Raw genomic sequence first — 25,016 nt, 5'->3', positions numbered from 1 at the left:
CTGGGACCAGCCACGGTGGTCGGCCAGACGCTCCACATGAGTCTGTCTTCGTCTCCTCTCCTCGCCAAAGACCCTGAGCCTCGAACTACCGCTCGGGGTCCGTTTCGTCGCCCAGCTTAAGCATCGCGTCTCCTCTATCTGTCCCCATCGTGCCTTCTCCCCCAAGCCCGCGAAAACAATAGCTTATAGACACACAAGTAAGAATTACATCTATCCCAATTGGTTAGCAAATGAATACAATTCTCATTATCAGTAATATAACCCAAACAAGCTGCTAGTTTTGAGAACATTCTTAGCAGTTAACATAACAAAGAAGCCATTTTATTAACCTTAGCAGTAACATAAAAGAAGAAACCCCTTACATAGGGCAATAGATGCGTGGTGCAGTTAAAACAGAGACAACAAATACTGGACTGAGAGCGTTGTATTTGAATGCACGCTGCATAAGGAATAAAATGTACGATCTAGAAGTTTAGATTGACAAATATGACGTTCTGGCCATCTGTGAAACTTGGCTAAAGGATGGCTGCCACTGAGAGCTGAATGTCCAAGGATATACAGTATATTGGAAAGATAGGTTAGTAGGCCGAGGGGTTGGTGTGGCTCTGTGTATAAGAAATAATATTAAATCATTGGAAAGAGATGACATAGGATTGGAAGGTTTAGAGACCCTATGGGTTGAGTTAAGAAATGGCATGGTAGAAGGTCCCTAATGGCAGTTGCATACAGGCCTCCAAACAGCAGCCCGGATGTGGATTTCAAGTTACAGCAGGAGATAGAAAAGGCATGTCAGAAAGGCAATGTCATGGTAATTGATGTGGATTATAACATGAAAGTGGATTTACCAGTACTGGACCTCAAGAGAGAGAATTTGTAGAGTGTCTAAGGGATGGGTTTTTAGAACAGCTTGTTTCGAGCCCACTAGGGGATTCTCTGTGCTGGTTTGTGTGTTGTGCAATGATCCGGAGGTGATAAGAGAGCTTTAGGTTAATGAACCCTTAGGGAACAGTGATCACAATATGATCGAATTCACACTGAAATTTGAGAGGGAAAGAATAAAATCCAATGTGTCGGTATTTCAGTGGAATAAAGGAAATGACAAAGGCATGAGAGGGGAACTGGCCGAAGTTGACTGGAAAGGGATATTTGCAGGAAGGACAGCAGAGCAGCAATAGCTGGAGTTTCTGTGAAAAATTAGGGAAGTGCAAGACAGATATATTCCAAATAAGAAGTAATTTTCAAAGGGAAGGGCACTTCTGTCGCTGACAAGTGAAGTCAGAGCCAAATTAAAAGCAAAAGTGAGGGCATATAAGGAAGCCAGAGCTAGTGGGAAGATAGAGGATTGGGGAGCTTTCAAAAACTTGCAGAAGGAAACTAAGAAGGTCATTCAGAGGGAAAAGATGAATTATGAGAAGAAATTGGCAACTAATGTCAAAGAAGACACTAAAAGATTTTTTAAGTACATAAAGGGTAAAAGAGAGTTGAGGGTAGATAAAGGACGAATAGAAAATGGCGCTGAAGATAGTATAATGAGAGTTGTAGAGATGGCAGAGGAATTGAATGCCTATTTTGCATCCGTCTTTACGGTGGAAGACGTCTGCAGTATACCAGACATTCAAGAGTGTCAGGGAAGTGAAGTTTGTGCAGTGAAAATTATGACTGAGAAGGTGCTCAGGAAGCTTAATGTTCTGAGGGCGAATAAATCTCCTGGACCTGATGGAATGCATCCTAGGCTTCTGAAGGAAGTAGATGGCGAGATTGCGGAGACATTAACGATGATCTTTTAAGAATTGATAGATTCTGACATTGTACCGGATGACTGGAAAATTGCAAATGTTACTCAGCCTATAGACAGAAACTATAGACCTTTTAGGCTGACATCAGTGTTTGGGAAATTGTTGGAATCGATTGTTAGGGATGAGATTATGGAATACCTGGAGGCACATGACAAGATAGGTCAAAGCCAGCATGGTTTCCTGAAAGGAAAATCCTGCCTGACAAACCTACTGCAATTCTTTGAGGAAATTACAAGCAAGGTAGACAAAGGAGATGTAGTGGATGTGGCGTACTTGGATTTTCAGAAGGCCTTTGACAAGGTGGCGCACATGAGGCTGCTTAGCAAGATAAGAGTCGGTGCAATTACAGGGAAGTTACTAGCATGGGTGGGGCATTGCCTGCTCGGCAGAAAACAGAGAGTGGGAATAAAAGGATCATATTCTGGTTGGCTGCCGGTTACCAGAGGAGTTCCACGGGCGTCAGTGTTGAAACGGCTGCTTTTTACAAAGTATGTGGATGATTTGCACTACAGTATTAATGGATTTGTGGCTAAATTTGTCGATGATACAAAGATGGGTAGAGGAGCGGGCAGTGTTGAGGAAACAGAGCCTGCACAGAGACTTAGATTGTTTAGGGAAATGGGCAAATAAGTGAGAAGTGAAATACATTGTTGGAAAGTGGAAGAAGTAAACGGGCAGACAATTACTTAGATGGGGAGAGAATTCGAAATGCAGAGGTGCAAAGGGACTTAGGAGTCCTTGTGCAAGATACCTTAAACGTGACCTGCAGTGTGAGTCGGACCCAGGAATGAAAGGGTTACCAAATGAGGAACGTCTGGCAGCTCTTGGGCTGTATTCCCTGGAGTTCGGGAGAATGAGGGGGATCTCATAGAAACATTCCGAATGTTAAAAGGCCTGAACAGATTAGAAATGGCAAAGTTATTTCCCATGGTAGGGGATTATAGGATAAGAGGGCACGGCTTCAGGTTTGAAGGACGGCCTTTTAGAACTAAATGCGTAGAAATTACTTTAGTCAGAGGTTGGTAAATTTGTGGACTTTGCTGCCACAAGTGGCTGTGGAGGCTAGTCATTAGGTGTACTCATGGCAGAGATAGATGGGTTCTTGATAGCCAGGGCATCAAAGGGTATGGGGTGAAGGCAGGGGAGTGGGGATGACTGGAAGAATTGGATCTGTCCAGCAGAGCAGACTCGATGGGCCGAATGGCCTACTTCTGCTCCTATATCTTATGGACTCATGGTCTTATAGAATAATGCAACAGAGTTTTCCTGGTGGAAACTCCCGTCATGATTTCCTTTTCGTGGGTGATAGTATTATAAACAGAACGGGCTTTTATATGTTAGTTAACGTGTACGCCCTGCGTGGTGTCGCTGAATCCGACGAACAGTAAAATCGGAATGGATGTAATGTCACTGTAAAAGTTCTTCTTGGTTCCTGCCTCACTTTGATCATCCTGACCAAATTTGCTCATCAACCGGTAGCAAGGGAAAGTGAAAGTACATCAAGAAAAAGATTTGGATTCCCGCAGGCAGAAGCACAGTCAACACTCCGGCGCAGATCACTGGGTTTATACAACGCCAAACATGGGAAGCCGTGAGTTTATATCTTCAATCCGTTACTGAAACCCCCCCCCCCGCGAGATAAAAACAAAGATATTAATACTTTCACATTGTATTTCAGATTTTTCAAAGGACCGCTGTTTTCACTTCCCAGCCATGGACAAGCGGTAGGTTCGCATAATCAGGGTGTGTCATCCCAATCGGACAGAGGTAAATATGATGATTTCGTTAACCCGTTTCAGCCAGACAGCTGATGCTCTGTCTCCCTGGTCTTTGGCAGGAATCTGGACAATTTGAAGAACCTCTTGTTAAACTACAACCCCCCTGAGGGCTGTGGAGACTGTATAAATATCCTGCTCTTCGGCATGGTTGGGGTTGGGAAATCATCGACCATCAACACATTTCTCTCGGCTCTGGATCCACAAGGAACGACTATAACCTGTGTCCCGACAGGAGACAATCCCGGGTCTCTCACTCCAGAGGTACACACACTGCTGTCAACTTAATATAAACGCACAAGCGGTATATGTTGCTCTATTAACTGTGAATTCACCGTCCTTTATGTGTCTCCCTGATGTCCACATCAGAGGTAGTGAGAGGTCACCTCACTCCAATCTATTTGCTGGTAAGCACGTCGGGAGGTCCCGAGGCTGGGAAAGTAGGGAGGCCAGAACTCCGGCTTTAGGCCTCCGTCTGGCGCCATCTGGAGCCGGATGTTAATTTGCCTGCAACCCGATCGCATGAACATTGATTTCTCTAACTTCCATTAAAGCCCTCCTCCCCTTCTTACCCCAGCCCTTATTTATTTATTTATTTATCTATCTATCTATTTATTTATTTATTCTCTCTTCTCCCCCACCCCCCTCCGTTTTTCCTCTCTTTGTTCTCTCTCTGTCCTTCTCACAATTTCTCCTTGCCTGCCCTTCATCTTCCTCTGGGCTCCCCTCCCCCTTTCTTTCTCCCTAGGCCTCCCGTCCCATGATCCGCCCCCTTCTGCTGTTCTGTATCCCTTTTGCCAATCAACTTTCCAGCTCTTAGCTTCATCCCAACTCCTGCTGTCTTCTTCTATCATTTCGGATCTCCTCATCCCCCTCCCACTTTCAAATCTCTTACTATCTCTTCTTTCAGCTAGTCCTGACGAAGGGTCTCGGCCCAAAATGTTGACTGTACTTCTTCCTATAGATGCTGTCTGGCCAGCATTTTGTGTGTGTTGCTTGAATTTCCAGCATCTGCAGATTTTCTCATGTTTGCACTAACTTGTCCTCCTTTTTGCGTCTGACTAAAAAACTTATATAAATTACCTCGGATATACTTAAAACAGTGGAAACTGAAAGCTATAACAACCGTTAACCCAAGACTGCAGTGGAGAGTGGTTGACTTTTTGTTCTTGTTTCAAGACCCTAAAGAATTGCTGAAAAGAAAAAACTATATTCAACCATGAATGGGCCAAAGAATTTGGATTTATTGCTAAAAGCAGAAAATATAATTTTCATGTTTTTTGTACACTATACCGTTGTGACGTGAAGATTGGCAGTAAGGGAAAAAGTGCAGTTGAACGACACGGTACCACAGATAAATATAAAGTTAACACTCGTACTGCTTGGAACACCATCATTATTATCATTTTTCTCCCCAGCTCAAGCAACTGAAGAAATGAAGTAAATTAATTTGGTTAGCATATCTGCTTCAGCAGGAGTAAAAATGAATATTCAATTCTTTCAATTCTTTATTTAAACTGTATGAATGCATGTATGTAATATGCAGAATGATGAATAATTGAATAGGAATAAGGGCTCTGGCAGAAAATCACGGATTAATGATGAAATAGCTAGGTTTTTGCTGGATTTATATAGGCAAAAAAGTATCATGTTAGAATTTTTATTTAATAAAATAACTAAAGTGGTCATCTGTTTGCATTTATTGTTTTTGCAATATGGTTTAAATTTTATAATTTTTGTTTTGAAACGCACTGTATATATATGGTAATCCATGACCACATATGCAATGTCCTCCTTTTTGGAAATTGGGAAATGGTCACCCTATGGGAAATGTGAATTCAAATCCAAGTGCGTGATATCAATTAGCTGCGGAATTAAGAAGGGAGGGACAAAAAAGAAATTATAGGCCAATTAGCCCGATGTCAATGGTTGGGAAAATGCTAGACTCCATTGATTAGCATAAGGTTTCAATACACTTGGAGTCACATGACAAAATAGGCCAAAATCAGTACGTTTTCTTCAAGGGGAAATTTTACCTGTAAAATCTGTTGGAATTCTTTGAGGAAATAGCATTCCAGAGAGACAAAGCAGAGACAGTGGATGTTGTTTACTTGGATTTTCAGAAGGGCTTTGACAAGGAGCCACAGATGAAACTGCTGAAGTAGTTAATAGCCCATGGTATTACAATAAAGTTACTGGCATGGATAGAATTTTGGATGACTGACAGGATGCAAAATGTAGGAATAGATGGGGCTTTTCCTGGCTGTCTGCTGGTGACTAGTGGTATTCACAGAGATCGATATTGGGACTGTTTTTATTCACGTTATATGCAAAAGATTTGGAAGATGGAATTGATGGCTTTGTGGCCAGTTTTGTGGCTGATAGAAAAATAGGTGGAGGGTGGTTAGTTTTGAGGAAGCATAGAATCTGCAGAAGAACTGAGACAGATTGGGAGAATGGTTGTATAAAGTGGCATACGCAATTTTCAGTCCTTCAGAACCAATCTAGAACTAGTGTTTCTTCAAAGACAACTACTGATGCCTCCACAATCTCTTCAGGAACACTTTCCAGAGCCTGGGCTGCAGTTATTCAGGTTTCAGCAACTTACCCACATTCAAACTTTTCCACTTCCCATCACCTTCTCCTTACCAACAGCTGCTACACTCACACTTGGTCCCTGACTCTCTGGCATACAGCTGGTGTCTTCCACAGAGAAGGCTGATGTAAAATACAAATCTTGTCACAATGGGTGGCGCTGGTAGTGGACCCAAATGCAAGACACAGACAATGAAGTACGGGGAACATGACTTGACTAGAGTAGGAACGTGACAGGTTACAGACAAGGAGCAGGGACAAGAATGCAGACTTGGGCTAGGACATGGACAAGACAGGGAACCCAGACAAAGAACTAGGCACTAGGAGCCTGGGCTTGGGCTCTGAGCCAGAGACTGGACAAGGACCCAGAACCTGGGTCTTCCCTCGGGCTCGGGCCCCAGAACCAGGCAAGGACATGATATGACTACAGGACAGGAAATGACTGGGGTCCAGAGGCTTGAGGCTTGAGGCTGGGTTCTTGGTCTTGAGCTTGGAGTCAGGCTGGGGTCTTGGTCTTGAGCTTGGAGACAGGCTGGGGTCTTGGTCTTGAGCTTGGAAAAAGCCTGGGGTCTTGGTCTTGAGCTTGGAGACAGGCTGAGGTCTTGGTCTTGAGCTTGGAGACAGGCTGGGGTCTTGGTCTTGAGCTTGGAGAACAGGCTGGGGTCTTGGTCTTGCGCTTGGAGACAGATTGGGGTCTTGGTCTTGAGCTTGGAGACAGGCTGGTGTCTTGGTCTTGAGCTTGGAATACAGGCTGGGGTCTTGGTCTTGAGCTTGGAGACAGGCTGGGGTCCTGGTCTTGAGCTTGGAGACAGGCTGTGGTCCTGGACTTGAGCTTGGAGACAGGCTGGGGTCTTGGTCTTGCGCTTGGAGACAGACTGGGGTCTTGGTCTTGAGCTTGGAGACAGACTGGGATTTTGGTCTTGAGCTTGGAGAACAGGCTGGGGTTTTGGTCTTGCGCTTAGAGAACAGGCTGGGGTCTTGGTCTTGCGCTTGGAGACAGACTGGGGTCTTGGTCTTGAGCTTGGAGACAGACTGGGGTCTTGGTCTTGAGCTTGGAGACAGGCTGGGGTCCTGGACTTGAGCTTGGAGACAGACTGGGGTCTTGGTCTTGAGCTTGGAGACAGACTGGGATCTTGGTCTTGAGCTTGGAGAACAGGCTGGGGTCTTGGTCTTGCGCTTGGAGAACAGGCTGGGGTCTTGGTCTTGCGCTTGGAGACAGACTGGGGTCTTGGTCTTGAGCTTGGAGACAGACTGGGGTCTTGGTCTTGAGCTTGGAGACAGGCTGGGGTCCTGGACTTGAGCTTGGAGACAGGCTGGGGTCTTGGTCTTGAGCTTGGAGACAGGCTGGGATCTTGGTCTTGAGCTTGGAGAACAGGCTGGGGACTTGGTCTTTCGCTTGGAGACAGACTGGGGTCTTGGTCTTGAGCTTGGAGACAGGCTGGAGTCTTGTTCTTGAGCTTGGAGAACAGGCTGGGGTCTTGGTCTTGAGCTTGGAGACAGGCTGGGGTCTTGGTCTTGAGCTTGGAGACAGGCTGGGGTCTTGGTCCTGAGCTTGGAGTCAGGCTGGGGTCTTGGTCTTGAGACAGGCTGGGGTCTTGGTCTTGGAATGTGGAGGCTGATAACTTGGAGGCTGGAGCTCGGAGACAGACTGGGAACTGTACATCAACAGAGAGCCGGGACTTATCCTTTGAGAAGCCGGGACTCATCTTTAACACATTACTAACATGAGACTGGATAGTACATAGTCATAGAGCCTGGACCTATCCTTAGACAAGCCGGGACTCAACTTTATCTCCACACCAATGTGTGACAGGTCCATCCATTGGTTAAAGGCAGAACGGCCGGACTTTCCCAACGGAGGCAAACACAAAACAAGACAAGACAGGACCCCCGCAGGGCAATGGCAGAACCGCTTGAGTTACCCCTTGGTGGTGAGGACAAGACAGATCCCCCACAAGGCAATGGCAGAACGGCCTGACTTACCCCACAGAGGCAAGGACAAGAAGAGACAAACACCGAAGAATGACATACAGTTCCATCTCTGCATCGGGGTTGCTCCAAGTCACAGTTCGGCCAGCAACCTCAGCTGGCTATGGAAACAGCCGGATCCCCACCTAGCTCGAAGTGGCCAGCAGCCACTCAGCTGGCCCGGGAAACAGCCGAATCCATACCGAAAAGACAGCTCCGACTACCAACAGCAAGGCTTCATGAAGCGATGGTTCTCCAACACAGCCTAAAGATGGCAAGTGGCCGCTGCAGCCTTCCACCGGCAGGTTGCTCCCAGGAAACCTTGACAAGACAAACCAGCAGCCACCAGTCGTCCCCAAGGCTACTTATATTCCAAGCCCCAAGATGGGAATCAAATGCCTATGATTAACTCAACCAAAACAAGGGACAGCAGGAAGAACCGGAGTCCTGAGTCCACAGACCAGAGCGTGAACCAGAATGCGGACATTTACGGACCGGACCAATACATTTAGGGACAAATACAGTTCATCAGCCATTTCTGTGTCCCCCATTATCTCCTGCATTATTTTCCAGCAGTCTGATATCCACTCTTACCTCTCTTTGACTCTATATATCTGAAAAAATCTGTTATTATAATTTTATAGTGTTGGATAGCTTATCCTCAAATTTCATCTTTTCTCTTCTTGTGGCTTTTTTCAGTTGCCTTCTACTGATTTTGAAATATTCCCAGTCTAACTTCCCACTAGTTTTTGTTACATTATATACTCTCTCTTTTGATTTTTTGCTTTTGACTTTCCTTGTCAGTCATGGTTACCTCCTTACACCCCCACCACCCCTCACCCCATCTTTAGATTATTCCTTCTACTTTGGGATGAATCTATTATGCACCTTTTGAATTGCTCCCAGAAACTCCATCCATTGCTGTTCTGCTATCGTCCCTGCCGGTGTCTCCTTCCAATCAACTTTGGCCGGATCCCCTCTCATCCCTCTATAATTCCCTTTATTCCACTATAATATCGATACATCATTTCCTTGTTCCCCCCCCCACCAACCCTCAAGGTGACTTCAATCATATTATGAAACTTGCCTCCAAAGGTTTCTTTACCTTAAACTCCCAAATCAAATACAGTTTATTTCACAACACCTAATCCAGAATGACCTTTTCCCAAAAGAACTTAACCACAAATCCCTTCTTTGAGAACAGTCCCTGTTCCTTTTTCCATGGATGCTGCCTGATATGCTGAGTATTCTCCACATTTTTGCTCTTTCACCCCAAGACTGTCCTTGTTAATTTGGTTTTCTTGGTGAACTAGAACGTTTTAGTTTGAAAGGGGAATCCAGAGATTCAGGATAACATTGCTGCAGTCAGAGTGTCTCTGGGTCTGTATACCAGGGATTCACCTGCCCTCTCAGGGGAACGTAAACAGACCCAGGGCAGCAAGGGAAGAGGAGTTTTCTTGTGTCATGAGATATCACGTGACCGAGAGAAGATCAGGGAGATGTCCCACAGTCTGGGATGTCCTGTCAATGAGGGAAGAGGTAGGAGTTCTCCCGCAGATTGGATTGTCCCATCACTGAGGGAAAAGCAGGGTGTTCTCCCATGTCCCGATACATAATCTTAGCCAGCAGTTAACAACACAAAGCAGATCTTCAGTTGATCACCATTCCACTGTTTATGGGATCTTGTTGCGTAAATACCATCTACCCTGTGTTCTACATTACCCGGAACTTTACTCTCCATGAAAGGTGCCATACAAATGTACATCTTTTTAAAAATTTACAGCTCAGGTCCTACAGAGCAGGGAGTTTAAACTTTTGGGATTCGGCTGGATGGAATGCTATGAAGAACCGTGGTCAGACAAAGAAAGTGTTACAGATGATCCTGGAAGGGAGAGTTCCCAAAGGAACAAACGTGAGTTTCCTCCTTTACTTCATACTCCTGATTTCCACAAGCCATTAAACACTGAACAACCTCAGAGAGAGAAGGGAGAAATGGTCCCAAGCAAAGTTTCAGACAAAACAGCCATGGTTCTGAAGACTAGGCCCATGTTCCGATTGGAATTAAACTATAGCCTAGGCCGAGGGAGGTGGCACTCTGTAAAAGAAGTTACACAGAAATACCAAACAAAGAGTAACACTCGAGAACATAGTGACAGAGATTAGTCCCAGAGTAACACACAGGGATGCAGTGGCAGAGATTAGTCCTGGAGTAACACACAGGGATGCAGTGGCAGAGATTAGTCCTGGAGTAACGCACAGGAACACAATGACAGGGATTAGTCCTGGAGTAACACATGAGAACACAGTTACAGAGATTAGTCCCAGAGTAACACACTGGGATACAGGGACAGAGATTAGTCCTGGAGCAACACACCGGGACACAGTGACAGAGATGAGTCCTGGAGTGACACGCTGGGACACAGTGAAAGAGATTAATCCTGCTGCAACATGCAGGGACACAGTGACAGATATTAGTCCTGGAGTAACACATGGGGACACGGTGACAGAGATTCGTCCTGGAGTAATACACAGGGACACATTGACAGAGATTAGTCCTGGAGTAACACACAGGGACACAGGACAGAGATTAGTCCTGGAGTTACACATGGGGATACAATGAAAGATGTTTGTACTGGAGTAACACACAGGGTCACAGTGACAGATATTATTCCTGGAGTAACACAGTGGTACACAGTGACAGACATTAGTTCTGGAGTTACCCACGAGGAGATATTGACAGAGATTCATCAGGGGGTTACACACCACTCTCCTTGGTGTCTCACTGCCAGCTGTCTCCACCTCGACACATTGCTGGGACACTTAGAGCTCTTTTCCAAGTGAGGGGGGACTGAGTGTTGTTCTGACATCCTCCACATGGTACAGGTCAGGAGACAGAGCAGTGATGGGGAAATGGATCAATCCCAGCAACACATGACCCCAGAATCCGCTCCACTGCTAGTGAAGGTCACAGGCTCATCAGCCTCTATCTTGGTCAGACCCTCTGCTCAAACTCACCTAGAGCAGCACCTCCTTGTCTCCCACCAGTTGTCTTCTGCTGGCATCCATTATCAGCCAACAACTCCACCGTGTGGGGTTTGATGTTGGAATTCTGTGTGTGGCCATGAAATCTTGTCTTACTTCCAAACTGAGGTGAGAACAGACACTCAGGAGTCAATGGCCATGGGCCAACAAAAGAAGGGTGTTGAGGTCCAGACTAGATCAGTTCTGCTTACTGAATTGGGGGAGAAGGCTGGGGTTAGTGGAGGGATGACAGGGGAGGGGGGTGGTTTGTGGTGTGTTTGCCCTTGTAGGATTTTGTGAGTAAAACAATTGAGAGTCACCTTATGCGTTTAACAAGATTTGCAGTCCTTTACTTCCATTGCAGAAGAACAAGTCACCTTATACTCATGTCATTGTATCAGACACTGTTTCTTAAAATGAACTCAACAACTCAATGATGGAGTTTATGAATCATGTAAAACAGTTTATATGATGAACAATATGTACCATCTGTCACCTATTACATTCCCCTACAGTCTGTTCCCGTTCCTGTTCTTATCTCTCTTCATTCGTCAAACCCACCATCCCTGGATCAGTCTGGTCAGCCATTGCTGCAATCCTTCCTTGGGTAAGGAATCCTGAACTGTGCACAAGCCTCACCAGGACCCAATAGAATTGGAGCAAGTCGTCTGTACTACTGTGTGACACAGTGATGGAGCAGTTAGTAGTGCTGCTTCGCAGATCCAGTGATTCCGATTCCATCCCAGCCTCTGGTGCTGTCAATGTATAGTTTGCAGGCTCTTGCTGTCATGATGTGGGTTTCCCCCTGATGATCCTGGTTTCTGGCTCCCACATCCCAATAGCATGTAGGTCATTGGGTCAGTCTGCTGCTGTTGTTTCCGGTGGGTTGTCAGAATGGCAGAGAGTGGGTGGGGAGATGAGTAATTGGTGAACTGACAGAGAACTAGCATAGGCTAGCCTGGCTGAATAGCCTCAGGAAACAAACATGAACAAAAGCTGATGAACTCACCATTTACCTTCCTATCACCCAGTAACCTGGACACAATACACACGATTGTCTCCCCCACATTACTGATGGAGACTGAACAACCCACACTCCTCAGGATTCAATTTGCCATCAGTTTACATACTGACCAACCATTTGTATCATCCTGAGGTGTGAAGGACCAAACAGTTTCTGAATCATCTGAAAACTTTGTTATCAAGTCCCGACATTTAGTTAAAAATGTTGATTCATTAAACAGTGCAAGGGTGTGAGTATTGAAGAGCTCAGAACAAATTCTCAAGCAGCTCGTGGGGACAGAGTGGACCCACAATGAAAGGAATTGAAAAGTAACAGCGAACTGGGGAAAGCAGCCGGAGACTGACAGGGACAGATGGACTCCACTGGTTTTGGGGCCCATCTGCGTCTTAGTAGATCAGTAGATGAGTGACCATGACAACTGGGCTTTGTCTAAGGGGACTGGTCCCTCCTCCATTGTTCACCTCAGTGCTGTGTGATTGTGATCATCAGTATTCCTGCTGCTTCCTCTGTAACCAGTTCTTCATTTTCTCACTTAGTTACAGAATTTCGATCCTGACTCAGATGCTTCCACCTACCCTGCTACTCCGAAAAATGTAATTCACGGAGTCGCACTCATATTTGACATCAGCACCATAGACTTGGTCAGTGACGATAAAATGGAAGAGTTTCAGGAGCTACAGACAATCGTGGCACAGAAATGTAAGTGCTTTCTTTTGTTCTGTGTAACTTTGTCACCTCAGCATTGCAGCTTCATATTGATATCTGGATCATCTCTCTTTTCCAGATGTTCACAGGGTTGTGATTGGGACCAAGTTTGAATTATTAGGGATACCAGAGATACACAATGCATGGATTTATGAATACAAGCCACTGCAGCAGAAGGTAATAATATGTAGAATCTGAGAACTGACATTGATGTGGGAAACATAGCACCCAATCTGTGAATAGCATGTTTGCACTGACAGCAGAGAGGTAAACACAGGAGATATTTGCTTTGTGGCTCCCGGTAAGCAGACAAATCTCAAGGTTCTATAACTTATGCATACATTGATAATACTTTGATATACTTTGTATCCTTTGAATGCCCTAAGCTCATCTGCCTTTCCTACAATATTCCCTGCATTGAAGTAGACAAAACTCAGAACATTAGTCCCACCATGGTCAAACTTTTGATTTCTGACCTTGTGTGTAGGCTCAGCAACATCTTTCCCCACAACCACTCCACGTTCTGTTCAGGCGCTCTGGTTCCCATCCTGTGCATTTCTAGTTTAACCACCACCCCCACCGACACCCCCCCTCCCCCCCGCCCTTGCAGCACTAGAAGACCTTCCTGCTAGGATATTCATTCCCCTCCAGTTCAGGTGCAAACCATTCCGTCTGTACAGGTCCCACCTTCCCTGGAAGAGAGCCCAATGATCCAATAACCTGAAGCCCTTCCCCTCTTGCACCATCTCCTTAGCCACGTGTTAAACTCTATTACTCAGGTTTTACTTTGTGCTGCCTCATTTTACTGATATTTTCTGCCCCCTCCTGTCACACTTTGTTTGTCAAATCCACCCCCCCCCCACCCTCAACTCCTCTGAGCCACCAGTCTCTCACCTCCTCTTCAGTTATTAAGCATTCTGGCCTCGGAACCCTCCCCTTTCTGTCTAGTCTGAAGCCTGGTCTACACAGTATTCACGTGATTCCCCAGGACACTGGTCACAACACAGTTCAGCTGAAGCCCATCCCAATGGAACAGCTCTCTCCATCTCCGTTACTGCTACCATTGCCCGTGAATCTGAAGCTTGTGGAGTTTATAATTCCATTAATACCCTCTCTCTCCTTCCTTTCCCTCAGTTTGACCAGTTGGCAAAACGCACTGGGATGGAGAGGCGTTCCATGTTTGTGGTTTCGAATCAGTGGAGAGGTGAACAGATCGAGATGATAAAATGCATCCTGGCCCTGTATGTTCTGGATAATATGGTCAGAAATATTGACCGATTTCTCAAAGCAGTGTAATTATCACAGCTGACCTTGTCCAGCGTTTTGAATTCATTCTAGTTTCAGCAGCACGGACACTGCTGTGGGATTGATGTTTTTATTGTTTTCCCCATAGGTTTAGCATTCTTTATGCTTGTTTATATATTTGTACAATCACCTGTTTGTCTGTAGACTTTTAGTAACTTGCTGTATTAGTAGTTCCATTCTTCTGTAGTTTCTATCCTTGAAAAGTTGAAGGGGGAATAAGTTAGTATCTGCTGAAAGGGTTTCTCAAATAAACTGGCTCAGCCCACTTGGCAGAATAAAAGCACACCATGTTTTCATCTACCTTTGTTACAGTCAGTCACAGTTACTGGTTCAGAGGTGACTTGTACAACCGGTTACTGGGACAGCCAGTCAATGTTACAGTCAATGACTGTTACAGCCTGTCACAGTTACAGATGGTTACTCTTACAGTAGGGGACTGTTACAGCCAGTCACAGTCACAACCATTCACTGTCACAGCCGGTCACAGTCACAGTGAGTTACTGTTACTGCGGGGGACTGTTACAGTCAGTCACAGTTAGAGATGGTGACAGTTACAGCCAGTCACTGTTACGGATGGTCACAATTACAGCCAGTCACTATTACAGCAGAGGACTGTTACAGCCAGTCACAGTTACAGCCGGTCACAGTCACAGTTACAGACAGTCACTGTTACAGCAGGGGACTGTTGCAGACAGTTACAGTTACAGATGGTCACAGTTATTGCCAATCACTGCTTTTCAGCTGGCCACTGGTACAGCCGTTCACTGTTACTGTCAGTCACGGCTGTTACTGCTGCTGTTCTCTTGTTCCTTCTCCGCCTTACCTGCTGAGATTGACTGACCCTATCTGACCTGTACCACTATAAACATCTAACGAAACTGTGGTAAACATAAGATTTGGGCCTCATTCTTGATTTCTGAAGAAGCTACTGGACATCAGCCCCAGATCTAACTGTCATGGTCCGGTCCGTGAAGTCCACATTCTGGATCACGGTGCGGTCCGTGGACTCAAGACTCCAGGTCTTCCAGCTGTCCTTTGTTTGGTTGAGTTAATCAGAGGCACCTGATTCCCATCTTTGGGCTTGGAATATAAGTGTCGGCTGCTGGTTTGTCTTGTCAGTTCCCCTTGGAGCAACCTGCTGATGGAAGGCTAGTGAAACTATTCGTGATCTCTAGGCCTGGTTGGAGGACCACCGCTTCATGGAGCCTTGTTGCCACTCGTCGGAGCAGTTATTGTGGTATGGATTTGGCTGTTTCTGTAGCCAGCCAAGATTGCTGGCTGCCCTGAGACTGAGAGCCACCCTGGATTGAGCTCCTTTCCTGTTCTTGCCTCCGTTGGGTAAGCCAGGCCGTAATTGCCTTTATCCTGCGGTTGGTTCTGTCCCTTCCTGTTCCTTGCCTCCATTGGGTAAGCCAGGCTGATTGCTGTTACCCTGCGGTTGGTTCTGTCTCTTGCCTCTGTCGGGTAAGCAGGCCGTTTGCCGTTACCCTGCGGTTGGGTCCCTCCCTCCCTCCCTGTCCTTGCCTCCGTGGGGTGAAGTTCTGCGTCCTGTGCAGGAGTTCTGCATTCTGCGTCCTGCACAGGAGATCCACGTCCTGCCCAGGAGAAGCTCCAAGAACCCAAGCCTCGAGAATCCCGCAGCCAAGCTCCGAGAACCCAAGCCTCGAGGATCCCGCAGCCAAGCTCCAAGAACCGAAGCCTCGAGTATCCCACAGCCAAGTTCAAGACCCAAGGCCCCAGCCTGTCTCTGAGCTCAGGCCTCTAGACCCCAGCCACGTCCTGTCCTGAAGCCATGTCATGTCCTTGCCTGGTTCTGGGGTTCGAGCCTGAGGTAAGACCCAGGTTCTGAATCCTTTTCCAGTCTCAGGCTCGGAATCGAGCCTTGTCTCCTAGTCCATGGTTTCTAGTCCTGGTCCAGTTTTCTCTAGCCCAAATCTGCATTCTTGTCCCTGCTCCTTGTCTGAATCCTGTCACGTCCCTACTCTAGTCAAGTCCTGTTCCTTGTACTTCAGTGTCTGTGTCTTGCATTTGGATCCGTTCCCAACGCCCCATTGCAACAGAACGAACTTGCCATGGTGAACCTAGCGGACACGGATCCTGTACAACAGGCCCTGTCCAGCCAGGGCTCTCTATTGGTCGACTCTTGTATGAGTAGCCTCGTTCCATGGTTCTTAGGACTATCAGTTCTAAGTCTAGCATTGTTCCTGAATTCTCTACTAAAACCAAGACTTCAGCTAAAGACTCTCTCTGGACACCAATTCCACGCACGCTACGACCATAGCGCCTCCCGACTCAGCATCTGCGCCTGTGTTCATGGGTTCGTACTTGGGTTCGTACCACCGCTACATCCTTGCAACACTAACAGAATAGACAGTAACACAGTAAGGGAGGGAGAGGCCACAGCTTGAAGCTGTGGTTATTTCAGTGCAATAAGAACATAAGAACATAAGAAATAGGAGCAGGAGTAGGCCATCTGGCCCATCGAGCCTGCCCCACCATTCAATAAGATCATGGCTGATCTGTCCGTAAACTCAGCTCCATCTACCTGCCTTTTTCCCATGACCTTTAATTCCCTTACTATGTAAAATCCTAACTAACTGTTTCTTAAATATACGTATTTAGTGGGGAAGCCTCAACTGCTTCCCTGGGCAGAGAATTCCACAGATTTACCATTCTCTCAGAAAAACTGTTCCTCCTCATCTCCATCCTAAATCTTCTCCCCTGAATCTTGAGGCAATGTTCTAGTCTCACCTACCAATGCAAATAACTTTCCTACTTTTGTGTTATCAATCCCTTTCAAAATTTTGTATGTTTGTATAAGATGCTCTCTCATTCTTCTGAACTCCAGAGAGCATAGTCCCAAGCGATTCAATCTCTACTCATAGGTTAACCCCTTTATCCCTGGAATCAACCTGGTGAACTTCCTCTGCACTGCCTCCAAAGCCAGTATATCCTTCCTCAAGAATGGAGACCAGAACTGCACACAGTACTCCAGCTGCCGCCTCACCAGTACCCTATATAGTTGCAGCATGACCTCCCTGCTCTTGGATTCAATCCCTCCAGCAATGAAGGCCAACATCCTGTTTGCCTTCTTAATAGTCTGCTGTGCCTGCTGTACCTGCAAGCCAACTTTTTGCGATTCATGCACAAGCACTCCCAAGTACCTCTGTACAACAGCATGCTGCAATCTTTCACCATTTAAATAATAATCTGTTCTTCTACTATTTCTTCTAAAGTTCCATTTACCAACATTGTATTCCATCTGCCAGACTTTGGCTCACTCTATTAACCTATCTGTATCCCTCTGCAGACTCTCCTCGTCTTCTGTACAATTTGCTATTCCACTCAGTTTAGTGTCAACAACAAATTTTGCTACGCTACACTCAGTCTCCTCTTCCAAATCATCAATATAAATGGTAAACAGCTGCTGGCCCAGCACTGACCCCTGTAGCACCCCACTCACCACTGACTGCCAACCGGATAAACACCTATTTATACCAACTCTCTGCTTTCTATTGGTTAAACAATTCACTATCCATACCAATACACTTCCTCCGACTCCATGCATCCGTATCTTATTTATAAGTTTCTTGTGCGGCACCTTATCGAATGCCTTCTGGAAATCCAAGTATACAACATCCACCTGTACCCCTCTATCCACTGCACTCATTATGTCCCCAAAGAACTCCAGTAAGTTTGTCAAACAGGACCTGCCCTTTCTGAATCCTTGCCTGCATCTGTCTAATGGAACCGCTCCTTCCTAAATGTTCCACTATTTCTTCCTTAATGACAGCTTCAAGCATTTTCCCAACTACAGACATTAAGCTAACTGGCCAATAGTTGCCTATCTTTTGCCTACATCCTTTTTTAATAAGTAGCGTGACATTTGCTGTCTTCCAATCCACTGGAAGATGTATTGGTATGGATAGTGAATTGTTTAACCAATAGAAAGCAGAGAGTTGGTATAAATAGGTGTTTATCCGGTTGGCAGTCAGTGGTGAGTGGGGTGCTACAGGGGTCAGTGCTGGGCCAGCAGCTGTTTACCATTTATATTGATGATTTGGAATAGCAAATTGTACAGAAGATGAGGAGAGTCTGCAGAGGGATACAGATAGGTTAATAGAGTGAGCCAAGGTCTGGCAGATGGAATACAATGTTGGTAAATGGAACTTTAGAAGAAATAGTAGAAGAACAGATTATTATTTAAATGGTGAAAGATTGCAGCATGCTGTTGTACAGAGGTACTTGGGAGTGCTTGTGTCTAGAGGGTTTTGATAAATGATTACCAACGCCTCTACAATAACCTCCACCAATTCCTTCAGCACCCTGGGATGCATCCCATTAGGGCAAAAGGACTTATCTACCTTCAGGCCCTCTAGTTTGCTCATCACTATCTCTTTAGTGACAGTGATTTTATTGAGGTCCTCACCTCCCATTTTGTCCATAACATCCTTCTTTGGCATATTAGATGTGTCCTCCACCATGAAGACCGAGACAAAATAGTCATTCAGTGCCTCAGCCATTTCCTTATCAATTTCCCCTTCTTGTCTTCCAAGGGACCTACTTTGACTTTAGCCACCCTCTTCCGCTTCTATATTTATAAAAACTTTGGCTGTTTTTATATGTTGTACTAATTTACTTTCATACTCTATCTTCCCTTTCCTTATTTCTTGTTTATTTGTTCTCTGTTGTTTTTTAAGATTTTCCCAATCTTCCAGTCTCCCACCACTCTTCACGACTTTGTACACATGAACTTTTAATTTGATACTATCTTTTATTTCCTTCGTAATCCAATGCTGGCTCTCCCCACACTTACTGTCCTTACTTTTGACTGGAATATATTTTTGTTCAGCACTGTGAAAAATCTCTTTGAAAGTATTCCACTGTTCCTCAACTGTCCAAAACTGTCGGATGGACTCAGGATATGGACTGGCACTGAGAACTGGGATATCACAACCAACAACAGAAACATAGCTGAGGAAAGGGTAGGGTGGGCAGCTCAATGCTCCAGGTACAGATGCTACAGGTGTGATTGAGGTACAGGTAAGAGAGGAGGCGGGGGAGTGGCCTTTTTGGGGAAAGAGAACATAAGATTGGTGTTGCTTGGGAGATCATCCAGTGAGACTGTTAGAAGTTTTCAAGAAGGATTCAATTGGTTCAGAGCAGCAGCTGTAAAAATGATCCAGCTTCAGACCACACTCTCTGCCTTAGCCTGGCTCAATAGCTCAAACCCTTCAACCCTCCATCTGCTGAGGTGCAACATGTAGGGGATTGGAAGCTGAGGATTTATTGATTACATAGAAATATTCAGTAAATTTCCTGAAGCCTATTTAGCCAAAAAGAGGACAGTTCAGAATGCCGGCAAACTTGGAAATTACTTCAGCAAGAAAACTTCACAATGTTGACTGTAGAGAAGAAATGAAGGCGGAGAAGTTAAAGATGCTACAATGTGGAATTATTCCTGACTCAGGGATTCAACCATAAAATAGAGGATCAGAATTATGCCATTTGGCCCATCAGGTCTGCTCTATTCATTTCATCATGTCTGTTCCATTTTCCTCTCAGCTCTAATCTCCTTCCTTCTCCCCGTATTCCTTCATGTCCTGTCCAATCAAGAATCTATCAACAGCTCTGCCTTAAATATGCTCAATGACTTGGCCACCACAGATACCTGTGCAATGAACACAACAGACTCACCACCCTCTGGCTAAAGGAATTCCTCCTGCTCTTCATTATAAATGGATATCTCTCTATGTATTCTCAGGCTGCATCTTCTAGTCTTTGCCTTCCCCAACATGGGAAACTTCCTCTCCACAACCAGTCTATTAAATGTTGAAAGGCCAGAAGACATCAAAGGCTCCTCATATGACAAACCTTTCAATCTCGGAATCATTTTCATGAACCTCCTTTGAACCATTTCCAATGTCAGCACATCCTTTCTTAGACAAGGGCCCAAATCTGCACTCAATCTCCAAGTGAGCCTACATCATTGCCTTATGAAACATCAACATTATATCCTTGCTTTTATATACCAGTCCTCTCAAAATGAATGCTAACATTGCACTACCTTCCTCACCACAGACTCATTTTGCAAATTAACCTTTAGGGAATCCTGCACAACTACTCCCAAATCCCTTTGCACTTCAGATATTTGAATTTTCTCTCCATTTCGAAAATAGTCTTCACATTCATTTCTTCTACCAAAGTGTGTGACCATACACTCCCAACACTGCATTCCGCCTGCCAATTCTTTGTCCATTTTCTGAATCTAAGTCCTTTTATAGCCTCTCTGTTTCCTCAAAACTATCTTTATACTGGCCACAAACCTGGCACAAATCTATCAATTCCATCATCCAATCATTGATATCTATCATAAAAAGTTGTCCCAACACAGATCCCGGTGGAATACCACGAAACACCGGCAACCAGCCAGAAAAAGCTCCCTGTATTCCCATTCTTTGCCTCTTTCTAATCAGCCAATGCTCTATCCATGCTAGTATCTTGCCTGTAATACCATGGGCTCTTGTTAAGCAGACTCATGTGTGGCACCACGTCAAACACCTTCTCAAAATTGAAGTACACAACATCCACTGAATCTCCTTTGTCTATCCTGCTTGTGATTCTTTAAAGAATTCCAACAGATTTTCCAGGCAAGATTTTCCCTGAAGGAAACTGTGCTGACTATGGCCTATTTTATCATGCACCCCCAAGTATACCAAAACCACATCCTTAACAATCAAATCCAAACCACTGAGGTCAGATTAAATTGCACATAATTTCTTTTCTTCTGCCTCCCTCCCTTCTTGAATAGTGGAGTGACATTTGCAAATTTCCAGTCCTCCAGGACCATGTCAGAATCTATTGATTCTTGAAAGATCAATACTAATGCCTCCACAATCTCTTCAGCCACCTCTTTTAGAACAGTGGAATAGATCCATTTGGTCCTTGTGATTCATCTATTCTTAGACCTGTCAGTTTCTCAAGACTTTTCTCCCTTCTGGTAGCTTCACACACTCCTGTCCCATGGCACTCTCAAACTTTTGGCATACTGTCAGTGTCTTCAGCAGTGAAGACTGATAAAATAAACGTTTTCGGATCTCCCATTACTACTACTACAGCAGCATTTTGTAGCAATCTGATATCTGTTCTGGCCTCTCTTTTTCACTTCATATATCTAAAGGAACTTTTGGTATCTCCTTTAATAATGTTGGTTAATATTTTATCTTTTCCTTTTTCATGACTAATTTAGTTTCCTTCTGTTGGTTTTTAAAAGCTTTCCAATCTTCTAACTTCCCATTCAGTTTTGCTCTATTATATGCCCTCTCATTGGCTTTTATGTTGGCTTTGACTTGTCAGCCACAGTTGTGCCATCTTGCCTTTAGAATACATCTTCCTGTTTGGGAGGTATATAATCTGTGCCTTCCAAATTGCTTTCAGAAATCCCAGCCATTGTTGCTTTGCCATCATCCCTGCCAGTGATCTTTTCCAATCAATTTTGGCCAGCTCCTCTCTCATACCACTGTAATTCTCTTTACTCCAGTGTAACACTGATAGATTTGACTTTAGCTTCTGCTTCTCAACTTGCAGGATGAATAATATCATAATATGACCACTGTTTCATCAGGGTTCCTATACCTTAAGCTCTCGAATCAATTCCAGTTCATTGCATAACACCCAATCCAGAATAGCTGATCTTCTTGTGGAGTCAACCATGAGCTGCTCTAAAAAGCCAACTCATAGACATTCTGCAAAATTCCCCTCTTGGAATCCAGCACCAACCTGATTTTCCCAGTCTATCTGCATACTGAAATCCCCCATGACTATCATAACGTTGCTCTTTTGACACACATTTTCTACCTCCCATTGTAACTTGTAGACCACATCATTACTACTGTTCAGAGTTATGTATACAACTCTCATCAGGGTCTTTTCACCTTTGCTGTTTCTTCACCCTACCAACAACGATTCTACACATTCTGAACCTATGTCACCTCTTTTTTTATGATTTGATTTCATTTTTTACAAACAGAACAACCTTATAATCCACCTGTCCTTTCAATTCAAAGTGTAACCTTGGATGTTACACTTCCAGCTATAATCTTCTTTCAGCCATGATTCATTGATGCCCACAACGTCACATATGACAATCTGAAACTGATGAAAGTAATTGACCGTATTCTGTATACTGCGTACATTCATATATAACATCTTCACTGTGTATTCATCACTTGTTTATTTTGTCCCCCTTTTACATTGCAACTCATCTTGCTGACTGCAATTTGGCCCTGTCATCAGACTCTCCTTGTTAGCAGTCTCACTCCACACTGCTTCTGCTTGTAAACCAACTGACCCATCCTCAGTCCTATCACCCTGGTACCCATCCCCCTGCCAATTAGTTTAAAACCTCTGAAAGAGCTCTCTCAAACTTCCCTGCAATGATATTGGTGCCCTTGGGTTCAGGTGTAACTTGTCCCTTTTGTACAAATCGTACCTTCCCTCGATGAGATCCTAATGATCCAGAAATCTGCACCCCTGCCCTCTGCACCAGTTTCTTAGCTATTCATTCACGTGCCAAATCATCCTATTTTTACCCTCTCTGTGCGTGGCACCAGCAACAATCCAGAGATTACTACCCCAGAGGTCCTACTTTTCAGCTTTGTATCTCACTCTCTTAAATCTCTCTTCAAGGATCTCTGCACTTTTCCTACCTATGTCATGTGTGCCAATATGTACAAGGAGTTCTGGCTGCTCACCCTCCCCCTTTAGAATGTCGTGGATCTGATCCGAGACATCCTGACCCAGGCACCAGTGAGGCAACATACCATCTGGGTGTCCCTGTCGTGCCCAGAGAATCTAGTCTCTATTCCTCTGTTGATGGAATCTCCTATCACCACTGCAGTCCTTTACACTTCTCTTCTGAGCCACAGTGCCAATTCCTTTCTGTTCAAATGCTGCCTGAGCCAGATCAGCCAGCACTGATCAAATCATTGAATGTGTTCAGCTGACTGAAGCTCCATGAGCCAGTGGTCTTCACTCAAAGGCCACAAGAACATCACTAACCAATGGAGATGCATTGGGTCAGGGGTCACTGATTTGCACCCCAGTGTTGTTCCACTGTTGTTTAACAAGATACGTGAACACTCTCAGGGTGGAGGAGCAACTCTTCATATTCTGTCCAACCTCCAACCTGATGGCATGAACATCGATTTCTCCTTCCCCTTCCCTTTTTTTCTAGTCCCCACTCTAGCCTCTTACCTCTTCTCCTCACCTGCTATGACCTCCCCTGGTACCCCTCCTATCAGTTTCTTTCTTTTCCAGACCTTTACCTTTCCCACCCACCTGGTTTCACCTCTCACCTTCCAGCTATCCTCCTTCCCCTCCCTCCACATTTATATTCCAGCAGCCTTTAGATTTCTTTCCAGTCTTGAAGGAAGGTCTCGGTCTGAAACGTTGAGATTACAGAAATCATTTCCAAAGACATTGTTTGACCCACTCAATTCCTCCAGCAATTTGTGTGTGTGGCTCTCAATTCCCAGAATCCGCAAAATTTTGTGTGTGTGTGTGTGTGTGTGTCTCTGACCATCAGTTCAAATGAATATTAAAGTTAAGTAAGTTTCCATGCAATATATCAACAGTCAGTCCTTGCTCAACGCATGAAATGTTGCCGAAAAACAGTCATTTCCAGGGGCTGGATAGTTTCTCAATAATGAAAGTAACTCCAAGTTTCCCCAACCATTCCCATTAAAGAAAAAAGCAGAAAGCTGGAAGAACTCAGTGGGTCAGGCAGAATCTGTGGAGACAGAATATCTGTAAGAGTCATTGGGTTGTACAGTTATCAAGCATTTTGTTTGATGTGTGTCTTCTCCGTAGCGATGAAGGAAGAGAAGCGACGAGGCAATGTGGGAGGGGGAAGGAGCGGTAAACTCAGAAGCAACTGAGAAGGGGTGAGGGGTCCAGAGTAATGAGGAAAAGTAAAGGCAGGAAAAGGAAAACAGGGAAGTGTGACATAAATGAGATGGTTCAAGTTGAAGTTTAATGATCATTCAGACTGGGTATATGAACACTCATGAATACAGAAGTGTTACTCCAGGGTCAAAGTGCAAAATGCATTAGCAACAGTCACACACAGCACAAGGCACATACAGCACATATAAGATAGCAGTAAAATATAGTCACACCAAAAATACACGACAGTTCCAGAGTCCGTGAGTGTTGTAGCAGTCTGTAGTCGAACACAATACAGGCTCATCTTCTGCTGAGCACTGACTCCAGCATAGATGCCGTGCCAGGCTATCTCCGGCACTTCAGTGATGCGCTTGACTCTGACACCTGCCCCGGGGCAGTGACAACCATCACGGATCGAGGTCTCGTTATTACTACGACCGAGGCCATGCAGCTCCCCTGCTGTTGGCGAATAAACAAATGAATTGGACTTGCAATATTCCACACCACCAACATCGTCTTGCGATCACAGGAGGACACAGATCGATGTCAGGGTGAAGGCTAACCCTGTGGAACATGAGGAGTCACTCCTCCAACCTGCACATGCCTCAATATCAGTAGAGGAGACCATGGACAGACTTATTGAAATGGGAGCGGGTAATGGAATTAAAACCTGACCACCGGGAGATTCCCGTTGTTATCATTGACAGAATAAAGGTCAATGAAAAGGACCCCTATCAATCTCGAGCCTCATCGCTGAAGAGGTCACACGGTATCCAATGAAATACCCTGACAGACTTGCAGCTGAAGTACTTCCTGAACTGGAATGAGTGACTGGGGTTCTGTATGCCAGTGAGGGAGAAAGTGTAGGGGGAAGTTTAACAG

At 45.1% G+C, this 25,016-nt stretch overlaps 1 protein-coding gene across 2 annotated transcripts; it reads left to right on the top strand.

Annotated features, from left to right (window-relative positions):
- Positions 1 to 3,207: 3,207 nt before the first annotated feature.
- LOC140202298 (interferon-induced protein 44-like) lies at positions 3,208 to 14,475 on the top strand. Of its 2 annotated transcripts, XM_072267196.1 has the most exons (7): positions 3,208 to 3,387; positions 3,475 to 3,520; positions 3,634 to 3,835; positions 9,918 to 10,046; positions 12,716 to 12,878; positions 12,964 to 13,061; positions 14,019 to 14,475. In XM_072267196.1, the coding sequence occupies exons 1-7, from the start codon at positions 3,378 to 3,380 to the stop codon at positions 14,178 to 14,180; spliced, it is 810 nt and encodes a 269-aa protein (XP_072123297.1). In that variant the 5' UTR covers positions 3,208 to 3,377; the 3' UTR covers positions 14,181 to 14,475. The 2 variants fall into 2 exon arrangements, with proteins under 2 accessions (XP_072123297.1, XP_072123298.1); XM_072267197.1 differs by lacking the exon at positions 3,208 to 3,387 and having other exon boundaries at positions 3,516 to 3,539.
- The last annotated feature ends 10,541 nt before the right edge of the window (positions 14,476 to 25,016 follow it).

This window comes from Mobula birostris, chromosome 8 (assembly GCF_030028105.1).
Source record: "Mobula birostris isolate sMobBir1 chromosome 8, sMobBir1.hap1, whole genome shotgun sequence".
NCBI classification, from domain to species: domain Eukaryota; kingdom Metazoa; phylum Chordata; class Chondrichthyes; order Myliobatiformes; family Myliobatidae; genus Mobula; species Mobula birostris.
Note: the sequence above shows the minus strand (reverse complement) of the source record. Positions and strands in the feature narration are given on the sequence as shown.

Coding starts and splice junctions, on each gene's coding strand:
- LOC140202298 (XM_072267196.1), top strand. Junction 12,879..12,963: donor GACAATCGTGGCACAGAAAT/GTAAGTGCTTTC, acceptor TCTCTTTTCCAG/ATGTTCACAGGGTTGTGATT. Junction 13,062..14,018: donor ACAAGCCACTGCAGCAGAAG/GTAATAATATGT, acceptor CCTTTCCCTCAG/TTTGACCAGTTGGCAAAACG.